This window comes from Cherax quadricarinatus, chromosome 67, assembly GCF_038502225.1.
Source record: "Cherax quadricarinatus isolate ZL_2023a chromosome 67, ASM3850222v1, whole genome shotgun sequence".
Lineage (NCBI taxonomy): Eukaryota > Metazoa > Arthropoda > Malacostraca > Decapoda > Parastacidae > Cherax > Cherax quadricarinatus.
The window spans coordinates 994,922-1,017,421 of record NC_091358.1 but is presented as its reverse complement, the minus strand read 5'-3'; the positions used below and the strand labels follow the sequence as shown (position 1 = coordinate 1,017,421).

The 22,500-nt window shown below is 47.2% G+C and overlaps 1 protein-coding gene across 2 annotated transcripts in view; it reads right to left on the bottom strand.

Annotated features, from left to right (window-relative positions):
* Eip75B (Ecdysone-induced protein 75B) overlaps positions 1-22,500 on the bottom strand; it is a 369,370-nt gene that overhangs the window by 144,791 nt on the left and 202,079 nt on the right. The window contains exon 1 of one of the 2 annotated variants that reach the window (XM_070099330.1): positions 10,621-11,357. The exons of the other annotated variant lie outside the window; for it this stretch is intronic. Coding sequence (XP_069955431.1) covers positions 10,621-10,822 — 202 coding nt within the window. The 5' untranslated portion in view covers positions 10,823-11,357. Of the gene's footprint in view, positions 1-10,620; positions 11,358-22,500 lie in introns of those variants that run through there. 2 annotated transcript variants of the gene reach the window in all.

The following is a 22,500-nucleotide window of genomic DNA, read 5'->3' as shown; positions in this document are numbered from 1 at the left end:
GTTGAGTGTACCTGGTAAAGTGTATGGTAGAGTTATAATTGAAAGAATTAAGAGTAAGACGGAGAATAGGATAGCAGATGAACAAGGAGGCTTTAGGAAAGGTAGGGGGTGTGTGGACCAGGTGTTTACAGTGAAACATATAAGTGAACAGTATTTAGATAAGGCTAAAGAGGTCTTTGTGGCATTTATGGATTTGGAAAAGGCGTATGACAGGGTGGATAGGGGGGCAATGTGGCAGATGTTGCAAGTGTATGGTGTAGGAGGTAGGTTACTGAAAGCAGTGAAGAGTTTTTACGAGGATAGTGAGGCTCAAGTTAGAGTATGTAGGAAAGAGGGAAATTTTTTCCCAGTAAAAGTAGGCCTTAGACAAGGATGTGTGATGTCACCGTGGTTGTTTAATATATTTATAGATGGGGTTGTAAGAGAAGTAAATGCGAGGGTTTTGGCAAGAGGCGTGGAGTTAAAAGATAAAGAATCACACACAAAGTGGGAGTTGTCACAGCTGCTCTTTGCTGATGACACTGTGCTCTTGGGAGATTCTGAAGAGAAGTTGCAGAGATTGGTGGATGAATTTGGTAGGGTGTGCAAAAGAAGAAAATTAAAGGTGAATACAGGAAAGAGTAAGGTTATGAGGATAACAAAAAGATTAGGTGATGAAAGATTGAATATCAGATTGGAGGGAGAGAGTATGGAGGAGGTGAACGTATTCAGATATTTGGGAGTGGACGTGTCAGCGGATGGGTCTATGAAAGATGAGGTGAATCATAGAATTGATGAGGGAAAAAGAGTGAGTGGTGCACTTAGGAGTCTGTGGAAACAAAGAACTTTGTCCTTGGAGGCAAAGAGGGGAATGTATGAGAGTATAGTTTTACCAACGCTCTTATATGGGTGTGAAGCGTGGGTGATGAATGTTGCAGCGAGGAGAAGGCTGGAGGCAGTGGAGATGTCATGTCTGAGGGCAATGTGTGGTGTGAATATAATGCAGAGAATACGTAGTTTGGAAGTTAGGAGGAGGTGCGGGATTACCAAAACTGTTGTCCAGAGGGCTGAGGAAGGGTTGTTGAGGTGGTTCGGACATGTAGAGAGAATGGAGCGAAACAGAATGACTTCAAGAGTGTATCAGTCTGTAGTGGAAGGAAGGCGGGGTAGGGGTCGGCCTAGGAAGGGTTGGAGGGAGGGGGTAAAGGAGGTTTTGTGTGCGAGGGGCTTGGACTTCCAGCAGGCATGCGTGAGCGTGTTTGATAGGAGTGAATGGAGACAAATGGTTTTTAATACTTGACGTGCTGTTGGAGTGTGAGCAAAGTAACATTTATGAAGGGATTCAGGGAAACCGGCAGGCCGGACTTGAGTCCTGGAGATGGGAAGTACAGTGCCTGCACTCTGAAGGAGGGGTGTTAATGTTGCAGTTTAAAAACTGTAGTGTAAAGCACCCTTCTGGCAAGACAGTGATGGAGTGAATGATGGTGAAAGTTTTTCTTTTTCGGGCCACCCTGCCTTGGTGGGAATCGGCCGGTGTGATAATAAATAATAAATAAAAATATATATATATATATATATATATATATATATATATATATATATATATATATATATATATATATATACATATATATATATATATATATATATATATATATATATATATATATATATATATATATATATATATATGTTGATGGTGGTATGTTGACTCAGAGGATGAGTGGCACTGGGCCATAAATTTGGCCCTCTAGGCAAAATTCTATTTCAAATTCTGCTGGCGATGTTGTGGAAGACGTCAGAGTATAAATTTATACAGGGTTGTGTACCCACCTTGTTTTTCTGTGGGGAGTCGAGCTCCAGTGCTTGGGCCGCTGCTCAGCATGCATCCTGGGATTTTGCTAGGTAAGGATTTTCGCTTTTATATCTGAAGTTTAGAACCGAGTTGGGGTAAGCCAGAGTAGGGTTGACTAGCTGGGGTAAGCCAGGGTAGGGTTGACTAGCTGGGGTAAGCCAGGGTAGGGTTGACTACCTGGGGTAAGCCAGGGTAGGGTTGACTAGCTGGGGTAAGCCAGGGTAGGGTTGACTAGTTGGGGTAAGCCAGGGTAGGGTTGACTAGCTGGGGTAAGCCAGGGTAGGGTTGACTAGCTGGGGTAAGCCAGGGGAGGCTTGACCAGCTGGGGTAAGCCAGGGGAGGCTTGACCAGCTGGGGTAAGCCAGGATAAGGTTGACTAGCTGGGGTAAGCCAGGGTAGGGTTGACTAGCTGGGGTAAGCCAGGGTAGGGTTGACTAGCTGGGGTAAGCCAGGGTAGGGTTGACTAGCTGGGGTAAGCCAGGGGAGGCTTGACCAACTGGGGTAAGTCAGGGTAGGGTTGACTAGCTGGGGTAAGCCAGGGGAGGCTTGACCAGCTGGGGTAAGCCAGGGTAGGGTTGACTAACTGGGGTAAACCAGGGTAGGTTTGACTAGCTTGGGTAAGCCAGGGTAGGGTTGACTAGCTGGGGTAAGCCAGGGGAGGCTTGACCAGCTGGGGTAAACCAGGGTAGGTTTGACCAGCTGGGATAAGCCAGGGGAGGCTTGACCAGCTGGGGTAAGCCAGGGTAGGATTGACTAACTGGGGTAAACCAGGGTAGGTTTGACTAGCTTGGGTAAGCCAGGGTAGGGTTGACTAGCTGGGGTAAGCCAGGGGAGGCTTGACCAGCTGGAGTAAACCAGGGTAGGTTTGACCAGCTGGGATAAGCCAGGGTAGGTTTGACCAGCTATGGTAAGCCAGGGTAGGGTTGACTAGCTGGGGTATGCCAGGGTAGGTCTGACCAGCTGGGGTAAGCCAGAGTAGGGTTGACTAGCTGGGGTAAGCCAGGGGAGGCTTGACCAGCTGGGGTAAACCAGGGTAGGTTTGACCAGCTGGGATAAGCCAGGGTAGGTTTGACCAGCTATGGTAAGCCAGGGTAGGGTTGACTAGCTGGGGTATGCCAGGGTAGGTCTGACCAGCTGGGGTAAGCCAGAGTAGGGTTGACTAGCTGGGGTAAGCCAGGGGAGGCTTGACCAGCTGGGGTAAGCCAGGAAAGGCTTGACCAGCTAGGGTAAGCCAGGATAGACTTAATTAGCTTAACTACATCACTCTCTAGATTGTTCCACTTCCTAACAGCTCTCAGGCTGAAGAAACATTTCCTAACATCCCTCTGGCTCATCTAAGTTTACAACTTCCAGTTGTGACCCCAAGTTCCTGTGTCCCATCTCTGGAACATTCTGTCCCTGTTCACCTTCTCAGCTCCTCTCAGTATTCGTATGTCGTTATCATATCCCTCCTGCCTTCTAGTCTCATCAGGTTGAGTTACCTTAACCTCTCCTCGTAGGACAGACATCCTTAGCTCCAGGACTAGTCTTGTTGCAAACCTCTGCATTTTCTTTAATATCTTGATGTGATTGACTAGGTGTGAGTTCCATACTAGTGCTGTGTGTGTGTGTGTACTCACCTATTTGTGGTTGTAGGGGTAGAGTCACAGCTCCTGGCTACGCATTTTCGCTGGTCGCTACTAGGTACATTGTATGTGTGTGTGTGTGTGTGTGTATGTGTGTATTCACCTATTTGTGGTTGCAGGGGTCGAATCGAACTAGGTGCCCATTTAAGCCAACTCACGCCCATGAATGCCCTCCCAAGCTTCCTAACTTCGCTGCAACCCAAACCTACCCAGACGTCCACACCCACCCATACCCAGTACTCCCTTTCCATTCCCTGTCCTTCCTATCATTATAACACAAAAAGATAAAGACAGCACACTCTGCATGGCAAAACAGCCCTTACTCAGTGTGTCAAGTCTGCAAAATCTACCTCAAAAGCGTCACAGTATTACAGAAGGGATATAAATGCTCTGGAAAACGTACAAAGGAGGATGACAAAGTTGATCCCATGTATCAGAAATCTTTCCCGTGAGGGTAGACTGAGGGCCCTGAATCTGCACTCTCTGAAAAGGCGTAGAATTAGGGAGGATATGATTGAGAACGGAAAACAGCAATAAATAAAGGGGATGCAAATAGCTTGCTAAAAATATCTAGCCAAGACAGGACTCGCTGCAATGGTTTTAAGTTGGAAAAATTCAGATTCAGGAAAGTTATAGGAAAGTACTGGTTTGGTAATAGAGTTGTGGATGAGTGGAACAAACTCCCCAGTACAGTCATATAAGCTAAAACGTTGTATAGTTTTAAACTTGTGTTGATGGGTTTGATGCCGTGCTCCTTTCTTAAGTGGATGTGACCTGCCCTGACTAGGCTTGGGCCGGTGGGTGACTTGGACCTGCCTCGCATGAACCAGTAGGCCTGCTGTAGTGTTCTTCATTCTTATGTTCTTATTTTCTACCACTTCAAAACCAAAACCCTTATTAAACCTGCCTAGCATGGGCCAGTAAGCCTGCTGCAGTGCTCCTCCTTTATGTTCTTATATAAATCTAACGTTTTGCTCTCTCTCTTTCACTTTTCTCTCATCACTTTCTCCATTTTACTTTCTCCTCTTCCTTCCCTTCTGTTGGAGAAGGTAGAGAGGGTTGAAGCAAGGAAGAGACAGTAGAAGCAAGTAGGTAGAGAGGGTAGGGGTAAGAAGATAGACAGTAGAAGCAAGTAGGTAGAGAGGGTAGGGGTAAGAAGATAGACAGTAGAAGCAAGTAGGTAGAGAGGGTAGGGGTAAGAAGATAGACAGTAGAAGCAAGTAGGTAGAGAGGGTAGGGGTAAGAAGATAGACAGGCTTGATGTCGGTGTAAAAAAGGAGAGGTGGAGGGAGAGAGGGATGGAGAGAGGGATGGAGTGAGTAATGGAGGAGGGAAGGATGTCTGCTAGCCTGTCTTCCTACCTACCTGCCTGCCTGCCTACCTACCTACCTGACTGCCTGCCTGCCTGCCTGCCTGCCTGCCTGCCTGCCTGCCTGCCTGCCTGCCTGCCTGCTTATCTTCCTAACTACCTACCTGCCTGCCTGCCTGCTTACCTACTTAACTACCTACCTACCTACCTACCTACCTACCTACCTACCTACCTACCTACCTGCCTGCCTGCCTGACTTGTGCTCCAGAAAGAGTATGTTCACCCCAGCTTACTCATGACATACATCCCTAGCCTCGCTAACACTCACCCACATCCACACTCCTCTCACCCACATCCACACATCTCTCATCCACCCCCATACGCCTCAGCCACCTCCATACCTCGTGTTCAACGAGTTAAACGTCTCGTTAAAAGCCATCGTTGAACCTCGAATGCATTACGGAAGGCGGTGTAGAAATATACATTAATTTTCTTGTTGTCGTCTTAGAGGCTAGTTCGCTGACACTATACTGGTAATAATGCCAACCTTGGTGCCAACACTAGCCAAGCTACTATAACCTTTACGCAAGGTCACGCAGGTGTCGTTTCTCCTTGGCATCGCCTCTGATTAGCTGGCACGCTACTATGTGCTTAGTGGCAGGACTCCACAAGGGCCATTTTGCTTTCCATGACAAGGCACTCACACACGGGTGCCACTCTCAGCGGTTAACTCTTCCTTGGCATCATGCGGAATTGTGACCTTTAAAGGTGGGTGCAGTAAGGTTTGTTTTTGTACATACGCTACGCCTGCCATGCTGATAAGCAATTATGGCTCTTGGGGTAAGGTGCTGCAAAGCTGTTCTCCCTTCCCTTGTTACCCTTGAAGAGTGTGTGTGTGTGTGTGTGTGTGTGTGTGTGTGTGTGTGTGTGTGTGTGTGTATTCATGAGTTTGACTTCACGGTCAAGCCACAAAATGGCCTTTAAAGCGTGAAAACATACGAGTCAGAATCGTATACAGCAGCCCGTTTGACCACTAAAACTCTGTTTCAACCTTCTTAACATTTTCATTGTTAATTTAACTTAAAATACATACACATCGTATATATATATATATATATATATATATATATATATATATATATATATATATATATATATATATATATATATATATATATATATATGCGTGTGTGTGTGTGTGTGCAAAAACAACCATGGGGAGAAATTGAATGATAGCTCTAGGCCTTTCCTGTTGCAATCAACACATCACCAGGAGCTTGCAATGTTGCAGAAGAATGCAAAGGCACTTCCTGGGAAGTGGTTGTGGTGTGCGTCAAGTGATATGCTCGACACAGTGTTAACTCCGAGGTCTTTCTCTTTGAGAAGGGATTTTGCAATCTTTGTCCCATGAGACTGTGTTCCGTTTGTGGTCTTTTTTATTTGTTTATCATTTCTTTCATGTATACAAGAAATAAAAAGAGAGGGTTCCTACGTCGTTGAGGCGTAGGTGAGGGATTCCTAAGGCTACAGACGGTGACTGGGTCAGTGTGTAAGAGTGAAGGTGATCCACTCAAAGTCACATGGAGAGCGAGGCAGCACCTGGGAACCACACCTGCTTCCTCTGTTCACCTAGTAGTAAGTAGATACCTGATTTTTAGTCTCCTACACCTGCTTCCTCCGTTCACTTAGCAGTAAGTAGGTACCTGATTGTTAGTCTTCATACACCTGCTTCCTCCGTTCACCTAGCAGTAAGTAGGTACCTGATTGTTAGTCTTCATACACCTGCTTCCTCCGTTCACTTAGCAGTAAGTAGGTACCTGATTGGTAGTCTCCATACACCTGCTTCCTCCGTTCACCTAGCAGTAAGTAGGTACCTGATTGTTAGTCTTCATACACCTGCCTCCTCCGTTCATCTAGTGGTAAATAGGTACTAGGGTATTAGCTAACTGTTGTGGGTAGCATCCTGGGAAAGGACCTACATAAGCTCTAGAGAATGGATAATCCTGGATAATCAGGGTTTTCCTGGGTTATTTTGAGTTATCCTGGGTTATTATGCTAATCCTAGGATATCCTGGGTTATTATGAGTTATGGGTTATCGTGGGTTATTCTGTGATATCCTGGGTTACCATGGCTTATCCTGGGACATCCGGGATTATCCTGGGATATCCGGGGTTATCCTGGGATAAACTGACTATATATTTTCAATTTATTTTTAGAAATTGAGACGTCGGTGCGTGTAAGAAGGACGTAAGCCACACCCAGCCTGTGGTGGGGATCTCCCCCACCACCACCACTCATCCCACCTCACTCCCCACTCCCCTCTTTCCCCAACACTCTCCCCAAGGCACGAGTGACCAAGGTAAGTATGGTTCTATGAACCAGGTGGCTGACATCGAACTGGAGCACTGTGTCACACCTGGTTACGTCCACAGGAAGTGGCGGGGAAGATGATGTTGGGGAGGTGGGGAGGATGTTGGGAAGGTGAGGGAGAATGTTGGGGAGGTGAGGGAGGATGTTGAGGAGGTGGGGACGATGTTGGGGAGGTGCAAAAGATAATGTTGAGGATGAGTAGAGGATGTTGGAAAAGTGAGGGAGGATGTTGGGGAGGTGAGGGAGAATGTTGGGGAGGTGAGGGAGGATGTTGAGGAGGTGGGGACGATGTTGGGGAGGTGCAAAAGATAATGTTGGGGATGTGTGGAGGATGTTGGAAAGATGAGGGAGGATGTTGGGGAGGTAAGGGAGGATGTTGGGGACGTGAGGGAGGATGTTGGGGAGATGGGGAAGATGACGTTGGGGATGTGGAGAGGATGTTGGCAGGTGGGGAGAATGTTGGGGAGGTGAAGGAAAATGTTGGGGAGGTTGGGAAAGATGTTGGGAAGGTGAGGGAGGATGTTGGGGAGGTGAGGGAGGATGTTGGGGAGGTGGGGAGGATGTGCAGAATGAAGTGAAGATGTTGCGAGGTGGAGAAGATGATGATGGATAGAGGGGAAGGATGTTTGAAAGGGGGGGAGGATGTTGGAGAGGGGAGGATGTTGGAGAGGGGAGGATGTTGGAGAGGGGAGGATGTTGGAGAGGGGAGGATGTTGGAGAGGGGAGGATGTTGGAGAGGGGAGGATGTTGGAGGGGAGAAGGATATGGGGAGATGTTAGAGAAGGTGGGAGAAAGGATATAGGAGGTGGGAAAAGAACACTAAGGAGAGAGAGAGAGAGAGAGAGAGAGAGAGAGAGAGAGAGAGAGAGAGAGGTGAAGGGGTTCACTGGAGAGGGAGAAAAGTGACAAACCACCAGGCTATGAGTAACAGCAGAAGGTGGGACAAGGAGATAAACCAAAAGAATAAACAGTAGGTGAAGCAACTATATTGTCACCAAGGTTGAAACACTATATATATATATATATATATATATATATATATATATATATATATATATATATATATATATATATATATATATATATATATATATATATATAACAAAAGAAAGTACTGAGTCAAAATAAGACTATTGTCTTTGTGTATATGAAACTAAAAACAATAGTGGTGTAAATTATATATGAGACCAAGTGTTGAATAGGAAGGTGAGAGAGAGAGAGAGAGAGAGAGAGAGAGAGAGAGAGAGAGAGAGAGAGAGAGAGAGAGAGAGAGAGAGAGAGAGAGAGAGAGAGTAATAAAGGAGAGACCTGAGAAAATACCTTCATGTTCCTTGGTTAATTTATTTACTTTCTACGCACTGATACAAAAGTGACGTCACTGCGACTTTTACTGGAGAGAAGGACTTATGTCCTCCGTAACGCTAGTGACTGAGGCTGTACATGTGCCCCTGTGTCTCTCAGTCGACGGTCTCACTGTCTGGGGAACCCAGTTTATCCAGGGAGCAATGAACTCGGGGAGGGGGAGGAGAGTGTGAGTGCCAAAAGGACCGCCAAGTGCCATCACAGAGGGTGCCACTAGTGTCGCATGAGTCCCTGTGGCTCTGAGTGCCACGCTCCATAATCTACACACAGGAGGGTGAACGAACTAGCCTCGCTCCCTCTCCTCATGGCCTAGTTATTTCCTCTACATGAAAGTGAAATGGCCGTACGCTTGGAGGTGAGCCCGGCGCGAGGCTCGCTCAGCTGACCTGGTTTTACATCATCAAGGGGAAAGAAGTGACAAGGTATGCGGAAGGTGCAATGAACTAGCCTCTGTGGCAGCCCCTGTATAGCGGTGGCACCTGCAGTAGAGCCAAGGCTCACAGGCGGCTCTGAAGGCCAGCTGAGCTCTACCTGAGGGAGGCTAGCCACACCATCGCCTCAGCAGAGAAAGTCTTCAGCTGAGAGGTTAATGAACTCGAGGCCTCGACCCATATACGCCGATGCTGCCAGTGTGTGTGTACACTAGTCTTGTGGCCTCCTCAAGCCCCTTGCACCATCATGTACTGCCACCGCATATACACTTATCATTTGCGATATTTTCTTGGATTTTTAAGGAGTTGACAGAATAGGAGGACTGACTGTCCAAGGTCAAAACGCTTACAAAACGTTCCCAGAAGACATTGCTCGCTAAAGATATATTTCGGGGATTTCTGAAGTTATCTTACCGTGCCTACATCATGACAGCATGCACAGTATTCATAAATATTCTTTAATTAATAATGCAGTGCTCATTTAAGAATAGATTTAATCCATTTTGTAGTGGAAAAACATAAAATTAATAGAACTTTCGTCCAGACACTGGTGTGTGCCGAAGGAAGTGAAGAATATTGTTAAAAACTTCACAAAATTCTTCAACCACTGGCCACGTATGACGTAAACAATTTTACTGTCAAACTGTGATTTCTTTCGTGAGTTAACAAGAGTCTTGGCACGGACGGGACATGATGGATTTCCTACAGTCCCAAACTGGAGGAATTTTGCTGTATATATATAAATCCACTCTTGGTATAAATAATCCAACTCTTGGTATATATAATCCCACTCTTGGTATAAATAATCCAACTCTTGGTATATATAATCCCACTCTTGGTATAAATAATCCAACTCTTGGTATATATAATCCCACTCTTGGTATATATAATCCCACTCTTGGTATATATAATCCAACTCATTCCTTCATTTTTACCTTTATGATAAAGTGACAGAAACGTGTTATTTGAGAAAAAGTTTTATTTCGCGTTTTAATATAAGCATACATAAAACATTAACTCAGAGGAACTTGTCAAAAATCTATTTTTTTTCGATAATTACTGTTACATAAATGAGTGTACAGTGGGTAGATTTCAACTTAAGCAGAAATCATCAAAGATAATCTCCTATAAATGTCTAGCAAGCAGCAGCAGCAGCAGCAGCAGCAGCAGCAGCAGCAGCAGCAGCAGCTGCAGCAGCTGCAGACATCTCTACAGCTGTACATCACAAGCTGCTGGCAGGCGGTAGAAATTTAGCTTCTTTTTACAAAACCTTATCTGGTTTTCGGTTGCCAGGTGGCAGTGTGATTCATTAATGAGCTGTGAGGGTGCAGGCGCTCGCCAGCTGAGATTAACAGGTGGCTGGCAGGTCCACGTGGTTCTGTTTATGCTCATCAGCTGATCACCCCCATACTTCACGGACAGTGTTTACATCTATCAGCTGATAGTAACACCAACTTTACTGATATTGTTTATGTCGTTCAGCTGACTATAACAGATCTCAGTTACGAACCTCATTCCCATCCTGTGGGATATAATGAGAAGTTTACTGAAGCATCTGATGGATGCTGGAAGAGGGTTACAGAATTTTAGTAACAAAGCACGTTATAAACGCAGTGGAAGACAGCACGTGAACGATAACAATGAAATAGTATTATATGCAGAGGGACTTATCTTGTAAACACACTTACCTGCCAGAATGACCTCAAGTAGTTCCGGAGGATCAGGGTTGTGGTCACTGGTCCCAAGATTGTGGTCGTCATATTTGGGGTCTTGCTCGGCGCACTTGGGGTCTTGCTCGACGCACTTGCAAGGAGCAGTGTCTGTGTCACCAATATCAAAGGTCTCCCGAGGAGGCTGGACTAGATTGAGATAGTCCCTAAACACGGTCATTATTTGACCTTCTCACGGAGATTTTCGTTCCCTCTTGCGCCTTGCTTCTTCTATGGTAAATTGTAGCACCTGAGCCGAGAAGGCCGATATCTGGATGCTGGTGGGATCGATATCTGGATGCTGAAGAGAGCGATATCTGGATGCTGGTGGGGGCGATATCTGGATGCTGGAGGGATCGATATCTGGATGCTGGAGAGGGCGATATCTGGATGCTGGAGAGGGTGATATCTGGACGCTGAGGAGGGCGATAACTGGATGCTGGGCAGTGAAAATCCTTGTCAATCTTGATCTCAGTTCCCATGGACGGACATACCAGCTTCCGACTGATGTAAACAAAAGCGAGACACATGCATGAAGAACCACAAACTGAACACAAGTTGCACAATTTTTGTTGACAATATATTGCGCACACAGGGGGGAGGGGGTCCACCGATGTATACACACACACGCGAAGATGTATACACACGCGCATACACACGCCCACGGCTGTCAGAGAGCGGAGAGGCTAACGTACCGTGTGGAGCAGCGTACCCGACTGAGCTCTATCACTGGCTGGACCTGTACACGCGGAGTGAGAGTGGTGCCTCTCACGACCCACTCCTAAACCCCCCTCAGGAGGCCTACCATGTCTCTGCTAGGATCAGGCAGTAGGTCTACCACATGCTAGGATCAGGCAGTAGGTCTACCACATGCTAGGATCAGGCAGCAAGTCTACCACATGCTAGGATCAGGCAGTAGGTCTACCACATGCTAGGATCAGGCAGTAGGTCTACGACATGCTAGGATCAGGCAGCAAGTCTACCGCATGCTAGGATCAGGCAGCAGGTCTACCACATGCTAGGATCAGGCATTGTAGATGTATGGTTCACAGAACCGACATGTTGATAAATTAGACACATGTGCAACTCTTGGGTATCTTTATTAAGGAAACGTTTCGCCACACAGTGGCTTCATCAGTCCATACACAGGAGAAGCTAGACGAACAGGAAGATTACCTCATTCTCTTCCTGTTCTTCTAGCTTCTCCTGTGTATGGCCTGATGAAGCCACTGTGTGGCGAAACGTTTCCTTAATAAAGATACCCAAGAGTTGCACATGTGTCTAACTTATCAGGATCAGGCAGTAGGTCTACCACATAGTAGGATCAGGAAGTAGGTCTACCACATAGTAGGATCAGGCAGTAGGTCTACCACATGCTAGGATCAGGCAGCAGGTCTATCACATGCTAGGATCAGGCAGCAAGTCTACCGCATGCTAGGATCAGGAAGTAGGTCTACCACATAGTAGGATCAGGAAGTAGGTCTACCACATGCTAGGATCAGGCAGTAGGTCTACCACATAGTAGGATCAGGAAGTAGGTCTACCACATGCTAGGATCAGGCAGTAGGTCTACCACATGCTAGAATCAGGCAGTAGGCCTACCACATGCTAGGATCAGGCAGCAGGTCTACCACATAGTAGGATCAGGAAGTAGGTCTACCACATGCTAGGATCAGGCAGCAGGTCTACCACATGCTAGGATCAGGCAGCAGGTCTACCACATGCTAAAATCAGGCAGCAGGTCTACCATATGCTAGGATCAGGCAGCAGGTCTACCACATGCTAGGATCAGGCAGTAGGTCTACCACATGCTAGGATCAGGCAGCAGGTCTACCACATGCTAGGATCAGGCAGCAGGTCTACCACATGCTAGGATCAGGCAGTAGGTCTACCACATGCTAGGATCAGGCAGCAGGTCTAACACATGCTAGGATCAGGCAGCAGGTCTACCACATGCTGGGATCAGGCAGCAGGTCTACCACATGCTAGGATCAGGCAGCAGGTCTACCACATGGTAGAATCAGCCAGAAGGTCTACCACATGCTAGGATCAGGCAGCAGGTCTACCACATGCTAGGATCAGGCAGCAGGTCTACCACATGCTACGATCAGGCAGCAGGTCTACCACATGCTAGGATCAGGTAGCAGGTCTACCACATGCTAGGATCAGGCAGTAGGTCTACCACATGCTAGGATCAGGCAGCAGGTCTACCACATGCTAGGATCAGGCAGTAGGTCTACCACATGCTAGGATCATGCAGTAGGTCTACCACATGCTAGGATCAGGCAGCAGGTTTAGCACATACTAGGATCAGGCAGTAGGCCTACCACATGCTAGGATCATGCAGTAGGTCTACCACATGCTAGGATCAGGCAGTAGGTCTACCACATGCTAGGATCATGCAGTAGGTCTACCACATGCTAGGATCATGCAGTAGGTCTACCACATGCTAGGATCAGGCTAAAGGCCTCCTAGGATAAGGTTAAAGGGCTACAGGCCTACAATGTGCCTGATAATATTTTATAGACCTACCCTAAGTCTGCTACGATTAGGCTGTAAGCCTAGTGTCTACCCTACATTTGCTAAGCCTCGGCTACAAGACTAGCGTCTACTTTCTACCAGCTACAATCAGGCTGGAGGCCTACCCTTTACCAGCTACACTCAGGGTGGAGGCCTACCCTCTACCAGCAATACTCAGACTAGAGGCCTACTTTCTACCAGTTACAATCAGGCCGGAAGCCTACTTTCTACCAGCTACACTCAGGCTGGAGGCCTACCCTCTACCAGCTACATTCAGGCTGGAGGCCTACTTTCTGCCAGCTACAATCAGGCTGGAAGCCTACTTTCAACCAGCTACAATCAGGCTGGAAGCCTACTTTCTACCAGCTACACTCAGGCTGGAAGCCTACTTTCTACCAGCTACACTCAGGCTGGAGGCCTACCCTCTACCAGCTACATTCAGGCTGGAGGCCTACTTTCAACCAGCTACAATCAGGCTGGAAGCCTACTTTCTTCCAGCTACACTCAGGCTGGAGGCCTACCCTCACCGCTACATCGGCTGGGCCTACTCTACCTACCAGGTTAAATCTTTCTCTCTCGCTCTCCTCTCTCTCTCTCTCTCGCTCTCTATCTCTCTCTCTCTCTCTCCTCTCTCTCTCTCTCTCTCTCTCTCTCTCTCTCTCTCTCTCTCTCTCTCTCTCTCTCTCTCTCTCTCTCTCTCTCTCCTCTCTCTCTCTCTCTCTCTCTTCCTTTTCTCTCTTCTTAAGGCAAGAGAAAAGAGAATAAGCGAATAAATTCAGAGAACTCTACTGCATCACAGAACATAAAGCATAAACAAACCATGGAACGGAGAGGTTTGAACATGTCCACGAGACCAAAATCAGGCATGCTCTAACCAGTGGGCTAGATTCATTTATTAGAGCCAGATGGCGACGGCTAACTTCACTGGCTAACTCACTGGCCTAACTCACGGCCTAACTCACTGGCCTAAGAGTTATGGACCTACTTCATGGATTCAACTGCCACTGTTCCTTATTTTCCTGCAGCTTTGCTATTACTATTTCGTGAGTCCACCATTAAGTTACTTGGCACGCCTCAGAGTACTTAGAATGTACTCCTGTAGAGATGAGATACCTGTTATACACAGGTGGAAGATTCTTGCGGTACAAATCCTGAGTCCATACACTGTCACAACGACATACGGGAGGAAATATATGGGAGGAAGTGTCAGATAGTTTTTGTAAAAAGGAGAGGCACCGTGGACACAAAAAGTAAAACACAAGCTCTTGGACCCGGGAGAGAGTGGGTCTAGTGGCGACCAGCGAAGAGGCGGGGGCTACGAGCTGTGACTCGACCCCAGGAACCAACTATAGGTGAGCACTGTGTCAACATCCGTGGGCCAAGGCTATTCAGCCTGCTACCAGCAGATATCAACCTGCTACCAGCAGATATCAACTTGCTACCAGCAGATATCAACCTGCTACCAGCAGATATCAACCTGCTACCAGCAGATATCAACCTGCTACCAGCAGATATCAACCTGCTACCAGCAGATATCAACCTGCTACCAGCAGATATCAACCTGCTACCAGCAGATATCAACCTGCTACAAGCAGATATCATCCTGTTACCAGTAGATATCAACCTGCTACCAGCAGATATCAACCTGCTACCAGCAGATATCAACCTGCTACCAGTAGATATCAACCTACTACCAGCAGATATCAACCTGCTACCAGCAGATATCATCCTGTTACCAGTAGATATCAGTCTGCTACCAGCAGATATCAGCCTGCTACCAGCAGATAACAACCTGCTACCAGCAGATATCAACCTGCTACCAGCAGATATCAGCCTGCTACCAGCAGATATCAACCTGCTACCAGCAGATATCAACCTGCTACCAGCAGATATCAACCTGCTACCAGCAGATATCAACCTGCTACCAGCAGATATCAACCTGCTACCAGCAGATATCAACCTGCTACCAGCAGATATCAACCTGCTACCAGCAGATATCAACCTGCTACCAGCAGATATCAACTTGCTACCAGCAGATATCAACCTGATACCAGCAGATATCAACCTGCTACCAGCAGATATCAACCTGCTACCAGCAGATATCAACCTGCTACCAGCAGATATCAACCTGCTACCAGCAGATATCAACCTGCTACCAGCAGATATCAACCTGCTACCAGCAGATATCAGCCTGCTACCAGCAGATATCAACCTGCTACCAGCAGATATCAACTTGCTACCAGCAGATATCAACCTGCTACCAGCAGATATCAACCTGCTACCAGCAGATATCAACCTGCTACCAGCAGATATCAACCTGCTACCAGCAGATATCAACCTGATACCAGCAGATATCAACCTGCTACCAGCAGATATCAACCTGCTACCAGCAGATATCAACCTGCTACCAGCAGATATCAACTTGCTACCAGCAGATATCAACCTGCTACCAGCAGATATCAACCTGCTACCAGCAGATATCAACCTCCTACCAGCAGATATCAACCTGCTACCAGCAGATATCAACCTGCTACCAGCAGATATCAACCTGCTACCAGCAGATATCAACCTGCTACCAGCAGATATCAACCTGCTACCAGCAGACATCAACCTGCTACCAGCAGATATCAACCTGCTACCAGCAGATATCAACCTGCTACTAGCAGATATCAACCTGCTACCAGCAGATATCAACCTGCTACCAGCAGATATCAACCTGCTACCAGCAGATATCAACCTGCTACCAGCAGATATCAACCTGCTACCAGCAGATATCAACCTGCTATCAGCAGATATCAACCTGCTACCAGCAGATATCAACCTGCTACCAGCAGATATCAACCTGCTACCAGCAGATATCAACCTGCTACCAGCAGATATCAGCCTGCTATCAGCAGATATCAACCTGCTACCGGCAGATATCAACTTGCTACCAGCAGATATCAACCTGCTACCAGCAGATATCAACCTGCTACCAGCAGATATCAACCTGCTACCAGCAGACATCAACCTGCTACCAGCAGATATCAACCTGCTACCAGCAGATATCAGCCTGCTATCAGCAGATATCAACCTGCTACCAGCAGATATCAACCTGCTACCAGCAGATATCAACCTGCTACCAGCAGATATCAACCTGCTACCAGCAGATATCAACCTGCTACCAGCAGACATCAACCTGCTACCAGCAGATATAAACCTGCTACCAGCAGATATCAACCTGCTACGAGCAGATATCAACCTGCTACCAGCAGATATCAACCTGCTACCAGCAGATATCAACCTGCTACCAGCAGATATCAACCTGCTACCAGCAGACATCAACCTGCTACCAGCAGATATAAACCTGCTACCAGCAGATATCAACCTGCTACCAGCAGATATCAACCTGCTACCAGCAGATATCAACCTGCTACCAGCAGATATCAACCTGCTACCAGCAGACATCAACCTGCTACCAGCAGATATAAACCTGCTACCAGCAGATATCAACCTGCTACCAGCAGATATCAACCTGCTACCAGCAGATATCAACCTGCTACCAGCAGATATCAACCTGCTACCAGCAGATATCAGCCTGCTATCAGCAGATATCAACCTGCTACCAGCAGATATCAACCTGCTATCAGCAGATATCAACCTGCTACCAGCAGATATCAGCCTGCTATCAGCAGATATCAACCTGCTATCAGCAGATATCAACCTGCTACCAGCAGATATCAACCTGCTACCAGCAGATATCAGCCTGCTATCAGCAGATATCAACCTGCTACCAGCAGATATCAGCCTGCTACCAGCAGATATCAGCTGTAACACGTATAAAAGTTTTCTACAGGAAACTAGATCACTACCTCAAAAATGCCAGATCAAGCAGGCTGTGATGGATATGTGGGCCAGCGAGCTGCCAGCAGCAACAACTTGCCTGAAGCAAGTCACAGGAATATATGACCTTTCTCATCACAGCTCAGGTTGCAGGCCTGTCCTATAACTACGACAGCCTGTGACACAGCCTGTGCAGAAGCCTGTGCAGCAGCCTGTAGTACAACAGTTCAATGTAGTTTAAATACTTCGAGGCGACCACCAACAGCGTCCATAAAGACCATCAACAAGGACCACACCACGTATAAGGACCACCACCAACAGCGTCCATAAAGACCATCAACAAGGACCACACCACGTATAAGGACCACCACCAACAGCGTCCATAAAGACCATCAACAAGGACCACACCACGTATAAGGACCACCACCAACAGCGTCCATAAAGACCATCAACAAAGACCACACCACGTATAAGGACCACCACCAACAGCGTCCATAAAGACCATCAACAAGGACCACACCACGTATAAGGACCACCACCAACAGCGTCCATAAAGACCATCAACAAGGACCACACCACGTATAAGGACCACCACCAACAGCGTCCATAAAGACCATCAACAAGGACCACACCACGTATAAGGACCACCACCAACAGCGTCCATAAAGACCATCAACAAGGACCACACCACGTATAAGGACCACCACCAACAGCGTCCATAAAGACCATCAACAAGGACCACACCACGTATAAGGACCACCACCAACAGCGTCCATAAAGACCATCAACAAGGACCACACCACGTATAAGGACCACCACCAACAGCGTCCATAAAGACCATCAACAAGGACCACACCACGTATAAGGACCACCACCAACAGCGTCCATAAAGACCATCAACAAGGACCACACCACGTATAAGGACCACCACCAACAGCGTCCATAAAGACCATCAACAAGGACCACACCACGTATAAGGACCACCACCAACAGCGTCCATAAAGACCATCAACAAGGACCACACCACGTATAAGGACCACCACCAACAGCGTCCATAAAGACCATCAACAAGGACCACACCACGTATAAGGACCACCACCAACAGCGTCCATAAAGACCATCAACAAGGACCACACCACGTATAAGGACCACCACCAACAGCGTCCATAAAGACCATCAACAAGGACCACACCACGTATAAGGACCACCACCAACAGCGTCCATAAAGACCATCAACAAGGACCACACCACGTATAAGGACCACCACCAACAGCGTCCATAAAGACCATCAACAAGGACCACACCACGTATAAGGACCACCACCAACAGCGTCCATAAAGACCATCAACAAGGACCACACCACGTATAAGGACCACCACCAACAGCGTCCATAAAGACCATCAACAAGGACCACACCACGTATAAGGACCGCCACCAACAGCGTCCATAAAGACCATCAACAAGGACCACACCACGTATAAGGACCACCACCAACAGCGTCCATAAAGACCATCAACAAGGACCACACCACGTATAAGGACCACACCAACAGCGTCCATAAAGACCATCAACAAGGACCATACCACGTATAAGGACCACCACCAACAGCGTCCATAAAGACCATCAACAAGGACCACACCACGTATAAGGACCACCACCAACAGCGTCCATAAAGACCATCAACAAGGACCATACCACGTATAAGGACCACCACCAACAGCGTCCATAAAGACCATCAACAAGGACCACACCACGTATAAGGACCACCACCAACAGCGTCCATAAAGACCATCAACAAGGACCACACCACGTATAAGGACCACCACCAACAGCGTCCATAAAGACCATCAACAAGGACCACACCACGTATAAGGACCACCACCAACAGCGTCCATAAAGACCATCAACAAAAACCACACCACGTATAAGGACCACCACCAACAGCGTCCATAAAGACCATCAACAAGGACCACACCTCGTATAAGGACCACCACCAACAGCGTCCATAAAAACCATCAACAAGGACCACACCACGTATAAGGACCACCACCAACAGCGTCCATAAAGACCATCAACAAGGACCACACCACGTATAAAGACCACCACCAACAGCGTCCATAAAGACCATCAACAAGGACCACACCACGTATAAGGACCACCACCAACAGCGTCCATAAAGACCATCAACAAAGACCACATCACATATAAGGACCACCACCAACAGCGTCCATAAAGACCATCAACAAAGACCACATCAAATATAAGGACCACCACCAACAGCGTCCATAAAGACCATCAACAAGGACCACACCACATATAAGGACCACCACCAACAGCGTCCATAAAGACCATCAACAAGGACCACACCACATATAAGGACCACCACCAACAGCGTCCATAAAGACCATCAACAAGGACCACACCACGTATAAGGACCACCACCAACAGCGTCCATAAAGACCATCAACAAGGACCACACCACGTATAAGGACCACCACCAACAGCGTCCATAAAGACCATCAACAAGGACCACACCACGTATAAGGACCACCACCAACAGCGTCCATAAAGACCATCAACAAGGACCACACCACGTATAAGGACCACCACCAACAGCGTCCATAAAGACCATCAACAAGGACCACACCACGTATAAGGACCACCACCAACAGCGTCCATAAAGACCATCAACAAGGACCACACCACATATAAGGACCAACACCAACAGCGTCCATAAAGACCATCAACAAGGACCACACCACATATAAGGACCACCACCAACAGCGTCCATAAAGACCATCAACAAGGACCACACCACGTATAAGGACCACCACCAACAGCGTCCATAAAGACCATCAACAAGGACCACACCACGTATAAGGACCACCACCAACAGCGTCCATAAAGACCATCAACAAGGACCACACCACGTATAAGGACCACCACCAACAGCGTCCATAAAGACCATCAACAAGGACCACACCACGTATAAGGACCACCACCAACAGCGTCCATAAAGACCATCAACAAGGACCACACCACATATAAGGACCACCAAATCCTCTACGAGATTCACTCACTCACTAAACAACGGGGATTCACTCACGAATTTTCCCCCTCAAAAAACAGACCAAAAGGTCACCCAGACCTTGGAGGGAGGGGAGGGGGGAGGGGAGGGGGGAGGGGGAGGAAAGGGGGAGGGGAGGGGGAGGGGGAGGGGAGGGGGAGGGGGAGGGGAGGGGGAGGGGAGATGCATAACCGAAAGACCAACCTTAAGCTCTGAAGCCCAGAGCTACTTAGTGGAGCCCAGAGTCACTTAGTGGAGCCCAGAGCCACTTAGTGGAGCCCAGAGCCACTTAGTGGAGCCCAGAGCCACTTAGTGGAGCCCAGAGCCACTTAGTGGAGCCCAGAGCTGCTTAGTGGAGCCCAGAGCCACTTAGTGGAGCCCAGAGCCACTTAGTGGAGCCCAGAGCCACTTAGTGGAGCCCAGAGCCACTTAGTGGAGCCCAGAGCCACTTAGTGGAGCCCAAAGCCACTTAGTGGAGCCCAGAGCCACTTAGTGGAGCCCAGAGCCACTTAGTGGAGCCCAGAGCTACTTAGTGGAGCTCAGAGCCACTTAGTGGAGCCCAGAACCCCTTAGTGGAGCCCAGAGCCCCTTAGTGGAGCCCAGAGCCACTTAGTGGAGCCCAGAGCCACTTAGTGGAGCCCAGAGCCACTTAGTGGAGCCCAGAGCCACTTAGTGGAGCCCAGAGCCACTTAGTGGAGCCCAGAGCCACTTAGTGGAGCCCAGAGCCACTTAGTGGAGCCCAGAGCCACTTAGTGGAGCCCAGAGCCACTTAGTGGAGCCCAGAGCCACTTAGTGGAGCCCAGAGCCACTTAGTGGAGCCCAGAGCCACTTAGTGGAGCCCAAAGCCACTTAGTGGAGCCCAGAGCCACTTAGTGGAGCCCAGAGCCACTTAACAAACAATGCACATTTAGAGCCTCAAGGCTCGGATAATATATAGGTCAAGGCTTCTTGCAAGACCCACTCATACACCCACCCACCCCACCAACCCACCCACCAACCCACCAACCCACCCACCAAACCCACCTACCTAGCTACCTACTCACCCGAACTAGGTCAGAGTTCCAGCTCACTCATGACTAACTACCTAATTTAACAAACTAACGAACATATGCAGTTGTTTGAAAAATAATAGTACTACTACTGCTACTACTACTACTACTACTACTACTCTCAGTAGTAGTACCAGTTCCTAGTAACCAGTAACCAGTAACCAGTGTACCAGTAGATGACTCACTACCAACCGTCTGCGTGAATCACGAAAACCCACTTGACACTACTACTACTACTACTACTACTACTACTACTAATAATAATAATAATAATAATAATAATAATAATAATAATAATAATAATAATAATAATAATAATAATACTAAGACGACAAAGAAGAAAAAGAAGATTATTAATAACACTACTGCTGTCAGTACTTATTTTACTAGTAGTAGTAATAGTGGTAGTAGTAGTAGTAGTAGTAGTAGTAGTAGTAGTAGTAGTAGTAGTGGTGGTAGTAGTAGTAGTAATAGTAGTAGTAGTAGTGGTAGTAGTAGTAGTAGTAGTAGTAGTAGTAGTAGTGGTAGTAGTAGTAGTAGTAGTAGTGGTAGTAGAAGTAGTAGTAGTAGTAGCAGTAGTAGTAGTAGTAATAGTAGCAGTAGTAGTAGTAGTAGTAGTAGTAGTAGTAGTAGTAGTAGTAGTAGTAGTAGTAGTAGTGGTAGTAGTAGTAGTAGTGGTAGTAGTAGTAGTAGTAACAGTAGAGACTTGTTGTTGCGAGAAGACAGAGGAGGTTACTGTGTTAACAGTTCACAGATGACAGTGTGCACTTTGCTCAGTGTAATTATGTCTGAAGTGGAGACTATTGACACTTAAAAGCACTTTCATCTTCGGGTTTCTTGTTCCTTGGTCACTTAAGTGCCCTCTGAGTCCTCATATTGTTTAACTGGATTAATAAAACTAATGAAGGGCGAAACGGAGCGGTTATAAAAATCTCGTTAGTTGCTGTTTTACCTAACGCCGACCAGTATTGTCTTCACCAATCCAATATTGAGCATAAAAAATAGTTATGTGTTATGGGTGAAGTCACCTGGTAAATGGTGAGGAGGTCACCTGGTACACGGGGTGGAGGAAGCAGTTAGGTGATGGTTTCCTGTTTTCTAGGATTATTAGGGCCAGTATTTCCAAAGTCGTTAAACTATCTGGGTAGGATTGTTAGGGCCAGTATTTCCAAAATCGATAAACTATCTGGGTAGGATTGTTAGGGCCAGTATTTCCAAAGTCGTTAAACTATCTGGGTAGGATTGTTAGGGCCAGTATTTCCAAAGTCGTTAAACTATCTGGGTAGGATTGTGAGGGCCAGTATTTCCAAAATCGATAAACTATCTGGGTAGGATTGTTAGGGCCAGTATTTCCAAAGTCGTTAAACTATCTGGGTAGGATTGTTAGGGCCAGTATTTCCA